We start from the raw sequence: 17,440 nt of genomic DNA on the forward strand, positions 1-17,440 counted from the left end.
TGTCCTGACTCTTGCACCCCCTACATTCCCACCCCAACTCCTCGCACCAAATGGGAGCTGCCCAGGTAAGCACTCCACCCCCAAATCTCCTGCCCCAACCCTGAGCCCCCTCCCTCATTCTAGCTCCTGGCCAGATCCTACACCCCAACCCCCAGCCCTGTGCTCAGTAGACTCAGTGCAGTATTATTGCTGATTTTTTTTAAGTTATTGAATAGCAAACGGAATAGATTTTTCTAGCTGTGCAAGTTAAAGAACCAGCTTCATAACGATATATTTGAAAACAGAAGAATGAAACCAAATATCTTGACAAATATACTTTAATTACAGGACAATTGGAGATGATACAATTCTAACTGAATCTCAGAGAAAAGGAATGCTGACTTTTCTTCGCATCCTTCGTATTTGACCTAACAGTTCAGCTGTTAAACTCAGCATTTCCTGTCAAAAGTCAACGCACAGTCAAAAACATGATCTTTTCATAACATGTGAATTGCCTTTTGTGTCTTGCAAGTAGATGTCTTCTTCTTTGGCATTTTGCTGCAGAGAAGCTTTAAAGATGTTCTCCAACAAACATTTCTTTTTATCGTCTCACTTTTTACAGTCAACTGCTGTTATAGTCAAAGATTCCAATGTTTTCTTATAAATTTACTTTAACAAAGCAGGCACAAATTCAGAGAAAAGCTCAGTAAGTCCTGCAGCTTCAAATTCCTTTTGTAGCTCATCCAAAGTTGAATATTCTTTGACTTCAAATGCCTGAAACCTACATTGTACAAGAAAATACATGAATATGCCTAGATTTGTCACAATGTAATTATCAAGTCGGTTGCTTTTCTATCTGCAATACTACTAAATTATACCTTTTATGCTCTGTCTGTACTTTTGTTTCACACAGTACACTAATCATTTTCTCTTTGCATTTCTTTCCACTTGAGTCCACATCTACCTTAGAGGTTTTCTGAAGAATCAAGTATTCCTAAATGACAAAAAAATCAGAGTATGAAATGTCAGCTATAACATCTTGGAGATATACTTTAAGATCTCTTCTACATGCACAGAGACTATTTCAGAACATTCCAAACAAACTTGGAAAGTGCTCATCCCAAGTATACAGAGCCTGATCGGATTTGACAGGATTACTCTCAGTGCATAAAATTAAGCACATTCTTAAATGCTCTGATGGACTGGCGCTTCACAAAGGAAAACATCGTTCTAGCACAGGGGTTCTCAAATGGTCAAAAGGTAATTACATGGGGGGTCACTAGCTGTCAGCCTCCACCCCAAACCCCGCTTTGCCTCCAGCATTTATAATGGGGTTAAAGGTGTTTTTAATTTACAGGGAGGGGTCGCACTCAGAGGCTTGCTATGTGAAAGGGGTCGCCAGTACAAAAATTTGAGACCCACTGTTCTAGTAGGACCAAAGAGATAAGACCTCAAAAGTGTTCAGTATAAGCTCATAGCGTTCTGAGTGATAGAAACACTTCTGTTATTAATCCTTCACCACAGGTTTTCTGAATTGGACTAATATAAAAAAAACAATTATTAAATGCTTGGAGCTGCCTCAGAAATGGCAATATGCCTACGCTCAAGTGAGCTACAGTTCAATATAGACTTCCTCTCCTATTTGATCCATATGCTAAAAGACAGGTTTCAGAGTAACAGCCGTGTTAGTCTGTATTCGCAAAAAGAAAAGGAGTACTTGTGGCACCTTAGAGACTAACCAATTTATTTGAGCATAAGCTTTCGTGAGCTAAGAGACTAAGCACACTGTAGCGATAACACATACAGAATCTGAAATTATTTGGTTTTGATGGGCGCAGATCAGACAACTTAACTGGGGAGGGAAGAAGGCACCAAGCTGACAGAAGGAGAGGTTACTCATCTTGTAGTAACTTGAATTCTTCTGTTCTCCCTACATGGAGTGCACTTCAGTTCCTTCAGGTTGCACATGCACTCAGAACCAGAGATTTTTCTCTAGCGGTGTCTGTGTCGTCCACTCACATGCCTTCACCCTCCTCGTGCTCCTACTAAGGCAATAAAGGGGACCGCTGCCATTTTAGTTCCTTCTTTACTGTTTGTTCCCAGTAGGGTGAAGCCAGGTAGCAGGAAAGGAGGGTGGGTAGTGCACTATACATAGGGACAACACATCTCAGAGAACTCAAGTCATCCCAAGGTAGGAATCCCTCCTTTTTTGAGTGATTGTCTCTATGCGTAGTGCAATTCAAGTGATTCCCAAGCAGGAGCTTTATGAAGACTCCAGGCATTGACCTCCTATGATACAACAGACTGCAGAACTGTCCTGTGATACCACAGACTGCAGAGGCATCAGAAGCAGCTGCTTGCACCAGTGCATAGTGTTTAGTAAAACCATGAACAGAACTCCAAGCTGCTGCTCTGCAGATGTCAGTAATAGGAACATCTCTAAGGGAAGCTAACAATACTGCATTAGCTCTATTCAGGTGAGTTTTTACACTGCCCTCAAGAGAGACGTTCATCTCATAGCAGAAAAGGATGCACCCTGAAATCCATTTTGACAGCCTCGGGGAGGAAATGGCCTTTCCTTTCATACAGTGCATGAATGAGACAAAACAGTTTAGACGACTTTCGGGAAAGTCTTATTCTGTGCAGGCAGAAGGCAAGAGCCCTATGCACGTCCAGTGAGTGCCATACTGCTTCTTCTCCTTTACTAGAGGAGAGTTGAGGATAAAACACAGGTAGATGGATACTTTGGTTGATGTGAAAGTCTGACACCACCTTCGGGACAAACTTAGGATGCAGCTCCTCAGAAACCTTGTCTTTATGCAACACTGTACAGGAATGGTAAGTCATGAGCACCCCAAGCTCCCTGACTTTTCTGGCCAGCACAATATTAACCAAAATTCTACCTTCATAGAAAGAAGTAACAGAGAACAGGATCCCATGTCTCAAACGGAGGGCTGATAAAATAAGGTTCAAGTCCCAGGATGGTACCAGTTTTGATACCAAAGGGAAGTCTTAAACCCTTCAGGACACGGGCAGTGACTGAGTGGGAAAATACAGAGTAGACGTCTATTGGAAAATGAAACGAGCTGATGGCCAACAGGTGTACTTGGAGGAAGCTAATAGGTAACACCAAATATTGTAAGGACAAGAGGTAGCCCAGTATGTCTGGGGTCTTAGCCTGTAAAGGGGAAATTCCTTGTTGTTTACACAACAACATAAACCTATTCCACTTCACTTTATAACATCTCCTGGTACAGTACTTTCTACTGCTACTCAGGATATCCTGGACTTCAGATGAAAGGGCCCTCTCTAACTCCAACAGCTTCCAAATACTATGTCCTCAGATGAAGCATGACTGGGTTGAGAAGGCTAGTCCATCCTTTGTCCTGGGTTAGTATCTGATGTATCAGGGGAAGATAGACAGGTCAGGCTGATAGCTGCAGAAGCACCGGGTAACAAGACTTGTCAGGCTCAAGCTGCCACTATAAGGATGACTTGTGTTTTGTCGGGGCAACAATCGAGGTAAGAGGGGAATCAGGGGGAATGTGTACCACAAGACTCCCAAACATTGTATAAGAAACATGTCACCCAGAGAGCCCAGGCTACAACCACCTCTGGAACAGAACTCCTTGCACTTATGGTTCAGATAGAACACAAACAGGTCCATGGATAGAAGACCCCGCACCTGGAACGCCACCTACAGAGTTACATCATGCAGCTCCCGCTCATGTTCTGTGGAGAAAGATCTACTCAGAGAATCTGCCAGGTGTTACGGATCACAGGGAGGTGGACGGCAGTTAGGGTAATCTGCATGGGAATACACCAGTCCCAAAGGGCAATGGCCTCTGTGCAGAGCTGTGAGGAGTGTGCTCATTGATATAACAGCCTGCCATAATGTTATCTGATAGTACTTGGACTGACTATCTGCAGCTGCAAGAAAGGAATTGTTTGCAGGCCAATCTGATTGCTGTTAGCTCCAACACACTGAAATGAAGCATAGATTCCCCGAGTGGACCACGTTCTTTAGGCAACCTGACCCTCTGGAGGTGCACCCCCAACCTAAATGGGATGCAGCTGTGGTGATAGGCCTTGTTGGGAACAGTAGGTTGAATGTTACCCCCATTACGCACACCTTGCTCTGTCCTCCCATGAAGTAAGGGAGGTTAAGACCCTGTGGGAATCATATCAAGCAAGTCAAGACTGTACTTGTCTGAAGTGTAAACAGGCCACAGCCAGCCTTGTAAACATCTGAGATGAAGCCTCATGAATGGGGTCACATAAGTGCTCATGGCCATATGACCCACCAGTGTCATGCAGGATCAGACAGATGTTCTGGAGCTCAAAAGATTTGTACGAGCCTGATGATGGAGAGGAAGCAGTCATCTGGCAAGTATGCTGTAATAGCACCCAACCTTGCCCTGATGAATTCTATCAACTATAAGGATTCCAGGGTGGACTTTTCCAGGGTCACTCTGAGGTCCAGCATTCCGGTTGCATCCCACATTTCCTGGTAAGATTGCACTTTAGCTGTCAGTCATCTAGGTAAGGGTAAACAATTTCCTGTTGCCAGTGAAAATGAACTTCTACCACCAATAATACCTTAGTAAACATGCACACTGCCGTCAAAAGCCCAAAAGGGGAGGATCCTGGAGGGATAGTGCTGTTGTCTGGCCAAAAATCTTAGGAATTTCCTGTGTGCCAGCTGAATGCCTACATAAAAGTAGGCACCTCTGAGACTGAGGGCTGTGAATCAATTGTCTAGATCTAGTGATGGGATAATAGATGACAGGGTCACATTCCTGAACTTTACACAGTGGATAAACTTGTTCAGTTCCCTGAGGTCCAGAATGAGTCTCCATCCCCTGTTTTCTTGTGGACAAGGAACTATCTTGAGTAGAATCCCTTTCCCCTTGCTGCTGGAGATACTAGTTCTATTGCCTCCAGTTCCATTTTCCCTCATGCAGAAGAATCCTCTTGTGAGAGGGGTCCCTGAAGAGGGTGGGGAGGGGGATGAGGTTGGGCAGGGAAGAGAACTGGATGATGTATCTTGAGGAGATGACCTCTAGCATCCATTTGTCCACTGTGATTTCTGTAGTAGGAAAGTCAACCTCCAGAGGAGGGGAAAAAGCAGAGAGGTTGTGTAGATCTGGAGGGACAGTTGGTGTACAGCTCTCAAAGGTCCCATCAAACACTGGTTTCAAGGATAGCAGAGGTTGGAACATGAACAGTTGTTGACTTTTGGCACCCTATGTGTCTGAAGCCCCTCTGGGATTCCCAAGGAGAAGAGCCATGACAAGTATCTCATCACCATAGCAGTCGCAATGTATCTTGCCAGTGTGTCAGCCACGTAGGGCACTCTGAAGTGCTGATCTCGTTACCAGCCTACTTTTATCAATCAGGGCATGGAACTGGTTTTTAACATCCTGAGGAATCTCCACAGCGAAGCCGGTAAAAATGGTGAAATCATATCTGGTCATTAGAGTTTGGCAGTTGGAAATTCAGAATTGTAGGCAGGCTGAGGAATACTCCCTTCTCCCAAAGAGGTCAGGCCTCTTAGCTTCTTTCTCATGCAGATTAGACCTAGATTGTTTCTGTCTAGTATTCCTGGTGGTCACTGACACCATCAAGGAGTTGGGAGATGGATGAAAGAATAAGTATTCTAACCCAGTGGTTCTCAAAGCCAGTCCGCCGCTTGTTTAGGGAAAGCCCCGGCGGGCCGGACCGGTTTGTTTACCTGCCGCGTCTGCAGGTTTGGCCTATCGCGGCTCCCACTGGCCGCAGTTCGCCGCTCCAGGCCAGTGGGGGCTGCGGGAAGCGGCACAGGCCAAAGTACATGCTGGCCGCCCTTCCCACAGCCCCCATTGGCCTGGAGCGGCGAACCGCAGCCAGTGGGAGCCGCGATCAGCCGAACCTGCAGATGCGGCAGGTAAACAAACCGGTCCGGCCTGCCAGAGGCTTTCCCTGAACAAGTGGCGGACTGGCTTTGAGAACCACTGTTCTAACCCATTCATTGGTACAAAATACCTTTTTTCAGACTGCTTGGACACTGATGCACTTATGGCAGCTGTATGTCTGAGGGCCTTGGCAGGTTCAAGGATGGCCTTAATTATAGGAAGAGCCACTCTGCTTGGACCCAAACTATGTAAAACGTGCAGCAGTTTGTGTGATGCTTCCTGGACCTCTTCAAGAGGAATCTGAAGTGACTGTCGTTCTGCTAATTAAGTCCTGAAAGGTTTTGGGATAGTCACAGTGCAGCTGGGAAGTTAGAATCACCACGTCATGAGAGCGAGAAGAGGACAAAGTCACAGAAAGATTCTCTCCCCTCACTCCTCTTCCTCATGCTGCTGGAGCTGTGGCTCTTGAAGAGGTAGATAAAGTTCCTATTCTACTCTGGAAGCCCTAGAGTCCCTCAGGTCTTCACTATCACGGGGTTGATATATTGGACAGAGATCTTGCGAGTCTTCCAGGACACAATACTGCCATTGTAGGATCTAACTGCTCAGAACCAGCTCCCAGGTTATTGGGTACCAGTGGCTGTAGGGAGGCTATTTTCTAGAATTAGAATAGTAAGATGTGCTGGACACTCCTGATATTGTCTGGGCTGAATCCTCTCAAGGAGCCTCTCTGGGCAGGGTGTCTATCATAGTCCTCTTCCAATCCCAAAGTTTCTGATCCTGGATCCAGTAGGGGAGCATTCAGTACCAGAGGAGGCAGAGATGGCTTGCCTCTATTCGCTAACAGTACCAAAGACAGTCTGGCTCAACCCCTGCATGACGGCAGGGATGGAAAAGTGTACTGAACTGATAATTGGTATTCGCTGGAGTCCTGGTTCCAGCCATTAAAGCCTAGAGAGGGTGCAATGACACTGGTTCCAGGAGCAGCAGACGATCTTCTAGATCCAGGAGGCAAACTGGAGTTGATAGAGAGGTCTCCACTGCTCAGATTTCCAAAGAGGATGCCCTATCCAACAGTAACAACAAGGGTTTTGGTGCTGAAGAAGCAGCCCTCGTATTAGTGGATGCTGCGGTTTTGCCCTTAGAAGAAGTCCCACTCTGGAGCACAAAGCATGCAATGACTTGGTATGGGTCAGGGACTTCTGCCTCTTTTTAGAGGACCTGGATGGGGAACCTTCCCTCGTCCTTATGAGAGCACTTATGTCTCCCTTCCACACCCCACCTTACCCTGCGTCTGCCCTAGCCCTGCTCTCCAGAGTCTCTCGGAGCCAGGGAAGTGAGGGTGGGGAAGCAGAGGTCTTGAAACCACTCAGAACTGAAGAAGAAGAGGGGCCACTCCCGCCTTCTTCAGGTAGTAATACAGGTGGTCTCCCCACTAAGAGGTTGCTCCCGCCTTCATGGCTTGCTCCATCAGGAACTTGCAGCACCAATACTTCTTGGACGGTTTAGTCCTACTCAGGAACCACCTGCAGATACTGCACCTGGAAGGGATATGCTCTTCCCCAGGCAGTACAGACCAGTGTTGGGATAATCTGTGACTGGGAATGACTTGTAGCACATATCGTAGCTCCTAAAGCTGAGGATCCTTGGCATACTTCACACAACTGTTGGAAGGCTGGGGCAGGGCAGACATGGAAAATGGCTCCTCACCTCAAAAGGGGATTCCCAAGGGAACCAACCCTTAGAACTATCTCCTAATGAACTAAATTAAGAAAATTAGCTAAGAAGAATTTTAAAAGTATTTTGAACAGGAAAAGGCTGAAGTAGTCAGCACAAACACTGACGCTCCATCCTAAAGCATAAGTGGTAAAAAGGAACTAAGATGGTGGTGGTTTGGCAACCCCCTTTATTCCTTTGGTGAAGAGCACAACAAGAGCTGTGGTGCATGCACAAACCACATGGACACTGCTAGAGAAAAATCCCCAGCCCTCAGCGCATGCACAACCTGAAGGAACAAACGTGTACTACACATAGGGGCAATCAATCGAAGAAATAATAGTTCATTCTATTGAGTGTAAGTCTATATTTTTAAGGGGTTTACTTTTCCCAGATAACATGAACTCATATAGTCATTTTATATCATATTCCTCCACACATTCTTACCAATGGGAAAAAACAACTTTAAGATTTTATCAAAACACAGTATATTTTAGTAATTTTCCAGTCATTTTAAGATATCCCCCACTTCTGCTCCTGCAAGTACAAAACTCCTATTGGCCTTAGAGATGCTTTTTGTTTTGTTTGTTAAAAAACACAGCATTTATAATCCAAGACTTTTCAGATTAGTGATGATGAAAGATGAGGTAAAGACAGCCACTGAAAGAAAACTGGAGCTTGCAGGAATAAAGAAATGACTGGCCTATGTATGCCCCAATCATCAGTCAACCTGCTTCCAAAATTGGTAATGTTAGAAAAACAAACACAAGGTATTCTATTCAAACACACAGCTCTCAGCAGTAAATCAATAGGACTAGTCAACATTCAATGTTTTTGCACCTTAATGCCGGTTCTGTCTCCTTGCAGAAGAATCAGTATCATATTGCCCATAAACATCAGTCTTCCAGTCAGCCTTAGATCTGAAGTCCATTTTTCCACACTTTTGACATATTTTGCCTTAGCTCTCATGTGATCTAAATGCAAAAGGATAGTCCATATACCATCCTCTGTATTTATGCATCTTGACAAAGTACTTTTTTCATTGCAAATTGAAGTTTCTGATTGCCCAATGATGTGCTTAATATTCTGTTGTATCCAGAGGACCAGCTCATGTACCATGGGTTCAGAAAGATGTCTCTTGGCTTGCTCAAGTAATCTTTCTTTCACATCCTTACACTGTGCCCTTGTAAGCTGTTCTGAATTAATGGAGATATTCGGCAGGCTTGAGGGATAACTGACCGGCAAGTGAAATGACAGCTTTAACAGTATATCTGAATCCAAAAGTCCTTTCACGCTGGTTTGAATTCTTAATGTGATTCCATCTGTCTCTGGAAGGCATCCAAGAATAATCATAAACTGCATATAAATTACAAACTTCAGTAGCACGTAAGTAAGTTAATACATTATTTTCTTTCTTAAAAAATGCAATTCAAGTGACTAATACTCTTCATAGAAAATTTCTGAAGTCTCTTACAACTCGTGACTTAAGCTGCAAGTCTCTTGCTTACATGAAATCCTGAATGAAATATTTGCATTCCATTCTAGCAGGAAAGTTATTAACATATTCTAAGAAAGAGAGTCTTGACAAGTCAATAACACAAACGATTTTCTCACAAGTAAAAATTTGTATGAGGGGAGCAACAATGAGATTTTTTTCAGAAGCACTCAGCATTGTCTTAACTCTGCTCCTACCAAAGCTGATAGGAGTTTTACTATCAAATTCAGTGGGAGTGAGGTTAGGCCAATGGTGAGTACTTGTGAAGATTCCACCTTTAAAGAACAGTTCTACACTAAAAATAACATTCTGGGGTTCCATGTTCTCAGTGACTTCCAGACCAAATTTTCTCAATTTACAAGTTAAAAGGTGTTTTTTCCAAACTCTTTCTTGGATTCAAGTCAAGCTTCGTTTGTGGCTCATCATGAGTAATAAAGGTTCTGAAGGCCAAATTCTATCCACAGTTATACAGCCTTCAGTGTAGTTGGACAGTTAGGCACCCAAACAACTTTAACTCTGCTCTGTAGTGACACTATAAGAAAACAATATTGAATAGATCTTCAAAAATCTAGTTAATCTCAGCTGGACTGACAAACACTAAAATACCTCCATCATATTCATACGGTTGTTGCTTGATGTCACTACAGGGAAGAGTTAAGGTTGTTTGAGTTTCCTAATTGTGTGTTTCCATATCTTAACATGTTTAGATTTCTTTGAAGTTGAACCTTAGCTCTGAATTTTCAATATTTACAACACTTGGTTTGGGAGAATGATGATAACATTTCTGTAGTGCATTTTACCCTAAATTACTTGTATGCATTCTCAATCTTAACTCCCTCAAAATAGTTTTTTGTTAGTTTGGTGGGTGGGTTTGGTTTGGTGTTTTTTTGTCCTGGAAATATTTTAGAGCAAAAATCATACTTGAAGTGTTATAAAGGGACATTTTCGAGTAAGTAATGTACAGACCTTGCTCCATGCTAGAGTTGGGATAAAATGACTCTAGACAGCATTACAGTTTGATTCCCACATACGTATAAAACTGACTGTCACATAATAAGTCACACAAACAAAGGCAGTGAAATTGGAAATTGCATATACAATTATTTCTGTTATAAAACCCTTTTTTGACTAAGATATGGTTCAAAGAGAAATAAAACAAAACTTCATTACATAAAAAGAGGGGACAAAGACCTAATCAGGCTACACAGCAATAAGAGAAAAAGAGGGTATTCAATAAAAGAAGCTCTTCCTCAGATCATCTCTCCTTCAACCTTTTGATGTATTCCAAACACTTCACCCCATTTCTTAAAGAATTGCTAAAATGTCAAGTTGTTTTTAAAATGAGGGCAAGAGGAGACAGATTTGAAAGGCAGAGTAAAGCTTACTTAAGTTTCAGATGAGTTCTTTTGAAGTGACCTGTCTTCTCAGTGCCCTTGTTTTACTTTCCCTTACATGATAGGCAGTTGAAAAATGTCTAATTGTCATTGCTGACACTGCCAACCAACCTCAGTGCCCTCTATAAGATAACAGTTGAGCCCTGTTTAATAAGTGAAACAGCCTGAAAATGATCTGGACACTCTTTTAAGAGATCAGCCAGAGTTTTGTTTCCAAAGCCCCATCCTGGTTCATATGCAGAACCCTCTGTAACACTGTAGTAGAAAAAGAAAAAGAAAAAGAAAAAGAAAAAGAAAAAGAAAAAGAAAAAGAAAAGAACCAAGCCCTTCATACCGAATGATCAAACACTAACATTACATTCAGAAAGGTCTCCAAACACTCTCAGTCATCCTCATTCTGAATAAAAACACTGGGCCAAATCCACCAGTGGCACCAGCAGATGCAAATCCATTGAATTCAGTTGAATTGTACCGTCTTATGCTGATAGTTTGTTTGGCACCTGAGTACTAATACCAGGATTTCCAAAAGTGCCTGTGGGCATTAAGGGCCAGATTTTTAAAGGCATTTAGGCACCTAACTCCCATTTAACAGCCCAATCCGCATTCGCCTTCAAAAGGACTCCTTTGAAAATCCCAGCCTTTACAGTTTTTTAGAAGCAAATTTAGTGTTCATGAAAGGTGAAGGTTGAGAGCAGATTAAAGTCTCCAGATCTGTGCCTAACATAGACATATCCAGGCTCTCCCTCTACAGGCAGCAGCCCGCTGGCCAAGCAGTTGCTGGCCCACAACACTTCCAATGAACCTCAACCCTGACCTAGAAAGATTGCTTCTCAGGGTAAGAGATGAGTTCAGTATTCATCCCCCTTCAGTCCTTGGCCTCTCTGCTGAAATTGCCCATTATTAATTATTATTATTATTATTTGTTTTATTATTGTGAGAAGTTTGTGTATAGTTCACATTTGTTTGTTCTCTCTCTCTGTATACATATAATTTCATAAAAAGTTAATAGGGAAAAATATTATTTGTTTTGTAGTAGCGCTAGGCTCTGTACATACATGTACACACACGACAAACCCTGCCCTGAAGAGTTTATAGTCTAAATACTATAATGTGTAATTACAATCTAAGTAACTATGATGGTAGTTTTGTATAACATGGACAACTGGACAATAAGAACTATAATGAGACCATCATTTTGTCTCACACACATCACTAAATAGCAATCAATGGTAATTACTTGGTCATTACCACCTTAGGTTAGACTCAAACTGGAAAAGGGCTCTATATTCCATTTCCAATCTTTGAGTCACACAGTCCTCCCCTCCCCACTCTGCTTTCTGACTGAAACAATTTATATTATATTCATAACAAAGCATAAGAGTTCACCATTAATGTCCAAACTCTCTGGGCTGACATGAAGGGGGAGGAATCCTCACACAGACCACAGTTCTGCTATGGAGTCTCTATACAGCCTTCTCATTGGGGAGACAGGAAGATCCATCTAGCAGCAGATTCTCCAGCTTTATCACTGGCCTCCCCGTGCCCCCAACATCTTGTGTACTGCCACACAGGGACCTGGCACATACTTTAGCTCTCTACTGCACATGGGATAACCTGCACATCCTTCTCACTCTAGCCTCTGTCAGCACAACAGGTACATTGCCAGCAAAAGTGAAGGCTGTATTTGCCCCTAATAGTACTAAGCATTTTTATATTCCTCTCCTTGAACCATCTTACTTAACAGTGTTGCCAGTGAATTTTAAAGCTCAGACACTAAAATCAATTGGAGAAAAATTCATTTCCTGTTTAATTACTGCAACAGAAAAAGATGTTGCCATTCTGGTAATCCTACCATGTTTTTTTTTCACTAATTTGTAGTCCCAGATCTCACTGACTCAGAAGTAACTGATAGGGAGACAGACAAGCCAATCTTACCCCTCCGGCAAGAATCTCATGCTGCAGCGATCACATCCTTAAACCTACAACAATCTCACACCTTTCACTGTGGGAAACACATTGCTGTGATGGTGCACTAATCTGAAAGAAGCATCACAGCAGCAAATCTAGAGGCGTATCACTCTGAGCCATCATGAAAAAGGGCAATAAAAACCAGCCACACTCATTTACGTCTGCTGGAGGCAGTTACTTTAAAACAGAGGACTCGTGCAAAATCTTTGTGGTCTTAGAATTTTTAAAAAAATCTAAGTATATTTACAGTTGATTTAACCATGATATTGGCCCTTTTATACACTCAGGTTGTAGACTGCTTGCAGCACAAAGACAGCAAATGATCAGCACCCTTCACAAATGTATTCTACAGAAACTGTTCCTATGTTCGCACAAACTACAGCACCTGAGTTGACTTCATATCAAAATATGACAGCTGAAATAAAGAGCAGCATATTACCATTCTGATGACATTTAATGTGCTAATAAAACTGAGCCCAGTACAATTTTTTTTCAAACATGTCGTCCTTCCCCTTCCCACTTACCCCTAGCATGCTTATCAGTAAATTCAGCTCTGGCATACTTCAGATTTTTTTTTATGTTCCATGTCAGCCAGAGAGATCCCCTCCTCCTCTGCCAAAACACACTGTATGCAACACATACATTCCATTTTTAACTCAGAAACTACCTACAAAAGTACAAGCTTTGAATATGTACATATATTTTTATTGCAAGATTACCAAACAAACTAGAAAGAAGACAGTGGATTAACTAGTAAATTATGGAATTTTATCTGTAATACTAATCCTTCCAAAGAGGCATGTAAAGTAAGAGAGACATACTGTAATTAGCTCATTTAAATTAATCAACACATCATTTTTAATAAAAAAACATCTTTTGCATGTTGAGCACATCATTGTTAAACCTTGGAAAGCTAAAGGTTTTAGTTTACCAAGAGATGTGCAAGAGCTTCTCCTCACATCCCTCAAAACCATCAGTCCCTAAAGGCCCATTTTCTGACCATGTAAATCAACCCAGGAATAACCTAAATTTCTCAGAGATCACATCATTTAACACAGAAACCTTAATGTAAAGTATCTCTGTGCACTGTTTATTAGTGACAAGTTGTATTATCAGAGAAAATTAAGCATAAGCAAATAGCATAATATAATAAACAACATAAGCTGTAAGACCTTAGTTTGCACAAACTCAGGGATTCTGCATCTCTAATCCAAAAGAGCTGGAAATTCCCTACAAAATCAATCAATTACAAAACAATGTCCACACCCAAAGTGTTTTTCAGATTCCAGTGGAGAATGCTAGAGATCAGTCTGAGAAATAAGAGACCAATGGATCATAAAGAGAGCTTGGTTAAAAGCCATGCAAAGTCATATAACATTAAGGTAATTTAAATCTAGGAAGGCTTTTGAGCCTTTTACATTGAATCACTTATGAACATCTGAGACTATTCTCTCTATATATGAAAAAAGGCACAACAACTCTAATAGAATCCAAGAAATACATGAGTGTGCAATATTTGGGAAAGACTGGTATTTTAATATAATAACTCACTAAATTAGTTAACTACAGTCTGGATGCTACAGTTTAAAATCATGCTTGGAATAATTTTTCTGAAAAATCCAATTTTTGTTTTTTAAAAATTAAACTTCAACTGTTTCAGTTAAAATGTTTTCGCTAAGATGTTTTAAAACCATGACTTTTAATTCTAGTCTAGGAAAACTTTAATGTGTGTCATGTCAAGGGTACCCAGTTACAATACAATTCTATTTTGCAGTGCAGACAGATCATTAAAAGTGCCCCTGAATCGTGCTAATTCCTTTGGCTGTCTAAGAGTTTGTGTACAAACTACCACTGAAGTAACTCAATCAGTTTAAATCACACCTTCTATTTTGGTGCAAGTCTGTGTGTGGACATACATTTCATAATAAAACTGTCTTACTTTGATTTAGTTTAAGTCAATACCCTACTGATTTAAGTTAACTGAAAGAAAAGTGACATGGTAAGTGAGGTAATATCTTTTAATAGACCAACTTCTGTTGGTGGAAGATACAAGCTTTCAAGCTACATGGAGCTCTTCTTTAAGAGCATCCACACAGAAACTTGCACCAAAATAACAAAGACATGAATTAAAACCAGTTAAGTTATTTCAGTCCCAGTATGCTTGTAGATAAACTCTAAGGCTTGATCATGGTTTGGGGATAAAGCTATGATCTTCTTTAAACGGGGTCCTGCAGCTCTGATTGTAACTGTAGGGTAGGCCCCTTTATATCACTCCAGCAGCATAAAGGGATCTTCACATGGGTAAAAATGGCCCTCTCAGAATATCCTATGTGCAGGGGCCACCCTGGAGGCTCTAACAGAACTAGTGTAATAGCTCTACATTTACCCTGCTCCCAAGCCACCAGCACAGGGGGCCTGACCAGAGTGCACCACACTATGGCTATTCTCTGCTTCCCCAGGGCTCATAGGGAGTCCTGGGAAGCAGAGCATAAATTACAGAAGACCTGAGGATGGTCTAACTTACACCAAGCAGACCCCATGCAGTTCAAGAATATGGGGAACACAAACGTGCACAAAGCCACCTGTGATCACTGCACCAAGTGTAGGGCGGGAGTGACTGAGATTCAGGCCCCATGTGTGTAATGATAACTACCACCTATTAAACATTATACAATGCTTTGTGGCCTCCAAGCCTTGTTACTTATCTGAAGTATAACTGCTTATCAAGTTAGTTTGTTACTGGCAGGTAGCAAATTCAGATTGGTGTCATTAGCCTATTGTTATTTACGGAATGCAGGTGAAATGCTGGGAACTAGAGGAGATAGCAAATTGTGACAGGAGAGTGACACCCATTAGGATTTACCCTGTGCCAGAGATGCAAACACTAAAGATACATGGTAGGAAATTTACAGGCAAAAGACACCTTTCTGAATTTGCTACCACTAATAAAAGGCAAGAGATTACATGAGTTCTTACAGTAGCATTTTTTGTGATGGGAAAACATGCAAAAATAGATTAAGATGTCAGAATTTGCTATGAGAAGCAAATTCTGACAGTCACGCATTTTATAATGCTACAGTCCAGAGAAACTAAGTGTTTCTCCAACATATTGGAAGCATATTTTATGGGCATTCGTATTGTTTAGTAGCCTAATAGTGAACTTCAGCAAAGCACCACAGAGGAGTCTAGGGTTCTTCAGCGGTGGCTGGCAGCAGAAAAGAATCCTTAGCTCAGCTCACAAGCAGATGCTAGGAGACAGGTACAATACAAGGGGTAGTGCTTGCTGTGAGGGTATATTATGGAAAGGTTTTTAATTTTCATAGATATTAGAGACCTTTTAGATCATCCAGTCTATTGCCCTGACAGCACAAACCTGGAGAGAAAGTGCATCCAATATTAAACAGACAAAAAAAGGAACCTGATAAAAAAGGAACAAGCCTGGGAAAATCATTAAGGGGTATGGAACAGCTTCCATTTGAGAAGAAATTAAAAAGATTGAGACTGTTCATCTTATAAAAGAGACAGCTAAGGGGGATATGAGAGAGGTCTATAAAATCATGAATGGTATGTATGGATAAAGTAAATAAGGAAGTGTTTTTATGACTTCACATAATACACGAACCAGGAGTCACTCAATAAAATTAATAGGCAGCAGGTTTAAAACATACAGAAGTACTTCTTCACACAACACACAGTCAACCTGTGGAACTAATTCCAGGGGATGTTGTGAAGGCCAGACGTATAAGTGGAGTTTAAAAAAGAATTAGAAAAGTTGATGGAGGACAGGTCCATCAATGGCAATTAGCCAGGATGGCCAGCAACACAACCCATGCTCTGGATGCCCTAAACCTCTGCCTGCCAGAAGCTGGGAACAGATGGATCACTCTGTAACTGTCCTGTTCATTCTCTCTGAAGCATCTGGCATCAGCCACTGGCAGAAGACAGGACACTGGGGTAGACGGACCACACCCCGACCTTATAATCCACAGAACAGCAAAGAGTTAAAGGAACAAGATACCAGTTTTCCAGGGGAGAAGACACCGGAGGAGGTATCCCTGAGAACTTGTCTGACAATGCTTTCCACAGACCAGCACAACATCCTGCACAGGATGGGACCCCTGAATCCAGGACAGACTTGGCAAAAGTCTGCCTAGGACTGGGTGGGAAAGGGGGAGCTATGCCAAATACTGGCCGGATTAGACACCCACCACCTTTGCCCCATCCCACCTTCACTGACCTGCTCACCCACTACAACTGATAGGAAATCTCCACGGACACTCAACCCGCGAAGGGGCCAAGTCAGTGGGCAGGAAAGGAAAGGAGGCGGGGAAGGGGGCAGTGGGGGACTTGCTACGAAGTGCTGCCTAGCGGTCAGGGGCTACCGGCTACTCGGCCTGGGGCAAAGTGGCATGTCTGCGGGGAGGGGACCGGAGGCTGCGGAAACAAGCGCTGCCGTGCGGCCTGACCCAGCCTCGCCCCACGGGACCCGCGCAGGCCGGGGGCTCCCAGCTCCCCGAGCAGGGTCTGCGCCGCTGCGGGTCGGGCCGTGCGGGCAGCCGGCACAGCAGCCCCACCTGCGGCCGTGACAATCACCTGACACCGCCAGCACCGCGCACTCATCCGGCTGGCAGTAAATAGCCGTCAGAGCCGACAGCTCCTCCAGGGCCAGCGCCGACATGGCGACCACCGGCCCCTGCCAAGCGCTCCGAGGCCTGCTGGGGCGGCCTGCACAGGCCTCTTCCCCTTCCGCCGTCGCTAGAACCCGCCTCCGCCCTGCGGCGGCGTGAGCCGGACCAGCGGCCGCCAGGGGGCGCCCTGGCCCCTCCCCTCCTGTCGCAGCCGCCGCAGGTCAGTGAGCCGGCCGGGCGGAGCGAGCCGCCTTCCTCGTCACCTTCCCAGCGCGGCTCTCGGTGCAATGGCCCCGCTCCGCCAGAGGGGGGCATTCCAAGGCAACGGGCTTACTGGCCGCAGAGCGCCTTTGGTGGGCCTTGTTC

At 43.3% G+C, this 17,440-nt stretch overlaps 1 protein-coding gene across 2 annotated transcripts; it reads right to left on the reverse strand.

Moving 5' to 3' along the window:
- Nucleotides 1–301: 301 nt before the first annotated feature.
- On the reverse strand, nucleotides 302–17,236 carry RWDD3 (RWD domain containing 3). Of its 2 annotated transcripts, none has more exons than XM_077825294.1 (4): nucleotides 17,040–17,236; nucleotides 8,430–8,917; nucleotides 858–973; nucleotides 302–760 (listed from the first exon to the last, which is right to left on the reverse strand). In XM_077825294.1, the coding sequence occupies exons 1-4, from the start codon at nucleotides 17,122–17,124 to the stop codon at nucleotides 646–648; spliced, it is 804 nt and encodes a 267-aa protein (XP_077681420.1). In that variant the 5' UTR covers nucleotides 17,125–17,236; the 3' UTR covers nucleotides 302–645. The 2 variants fall into 2 exon arrangements, with proteins under 2 accessions (XP_077681420.1, XP_077681422.1); XM_077825296.1 differs by having other exon boundaries at nucleotides 8,430–8,945; nucleotides 17,040–17,215.
- Nucleotides 17,237–17,440: the final 204 nt, after the last annotated feature.

Source organism: Eretmochelys imbricata, chromosome 8 (assembly GCF_965152235.1).
Source record: "Eretmochelys imbricata isolate rEreImb1 chromosome 8, rEreImb1.hap1, whole genome shotgun sequence".
Lineage (NCBI taxonomy): Eukaryota > Metazoa > Chordata > Testudines > Cheloniidae > Eretmochelys > Eretmochelys imbricata.

What these genes read in the sequence shown, in the direction of transcription:
- RWDD3 (XM_077825294.1), bottom strand. Translation starts at nt 17,124, where the DNA reads ATGTCGGCGCTGGCCCTGGAGGAGCTGTCGGCTCTGACGGCTATTTAC. An exon ending in CGCGGTGCTGGCGGTGTCAG is followed by an intron (nt 8,918 to 17,039) that starts GTGATTGTCACG and finishes GATGCCTTCCAG; the next exon opens with AGACAGATGGAATCACATTA. An exon ending in GAGACAGAACCGGCATTAAG is followed by an intron (nt 974 to 8,429) that starts GTGCAAAAACAT and finishes TTTGTCATTTAG; the next exon opens with GAATACTTGATTCTTCAGAA.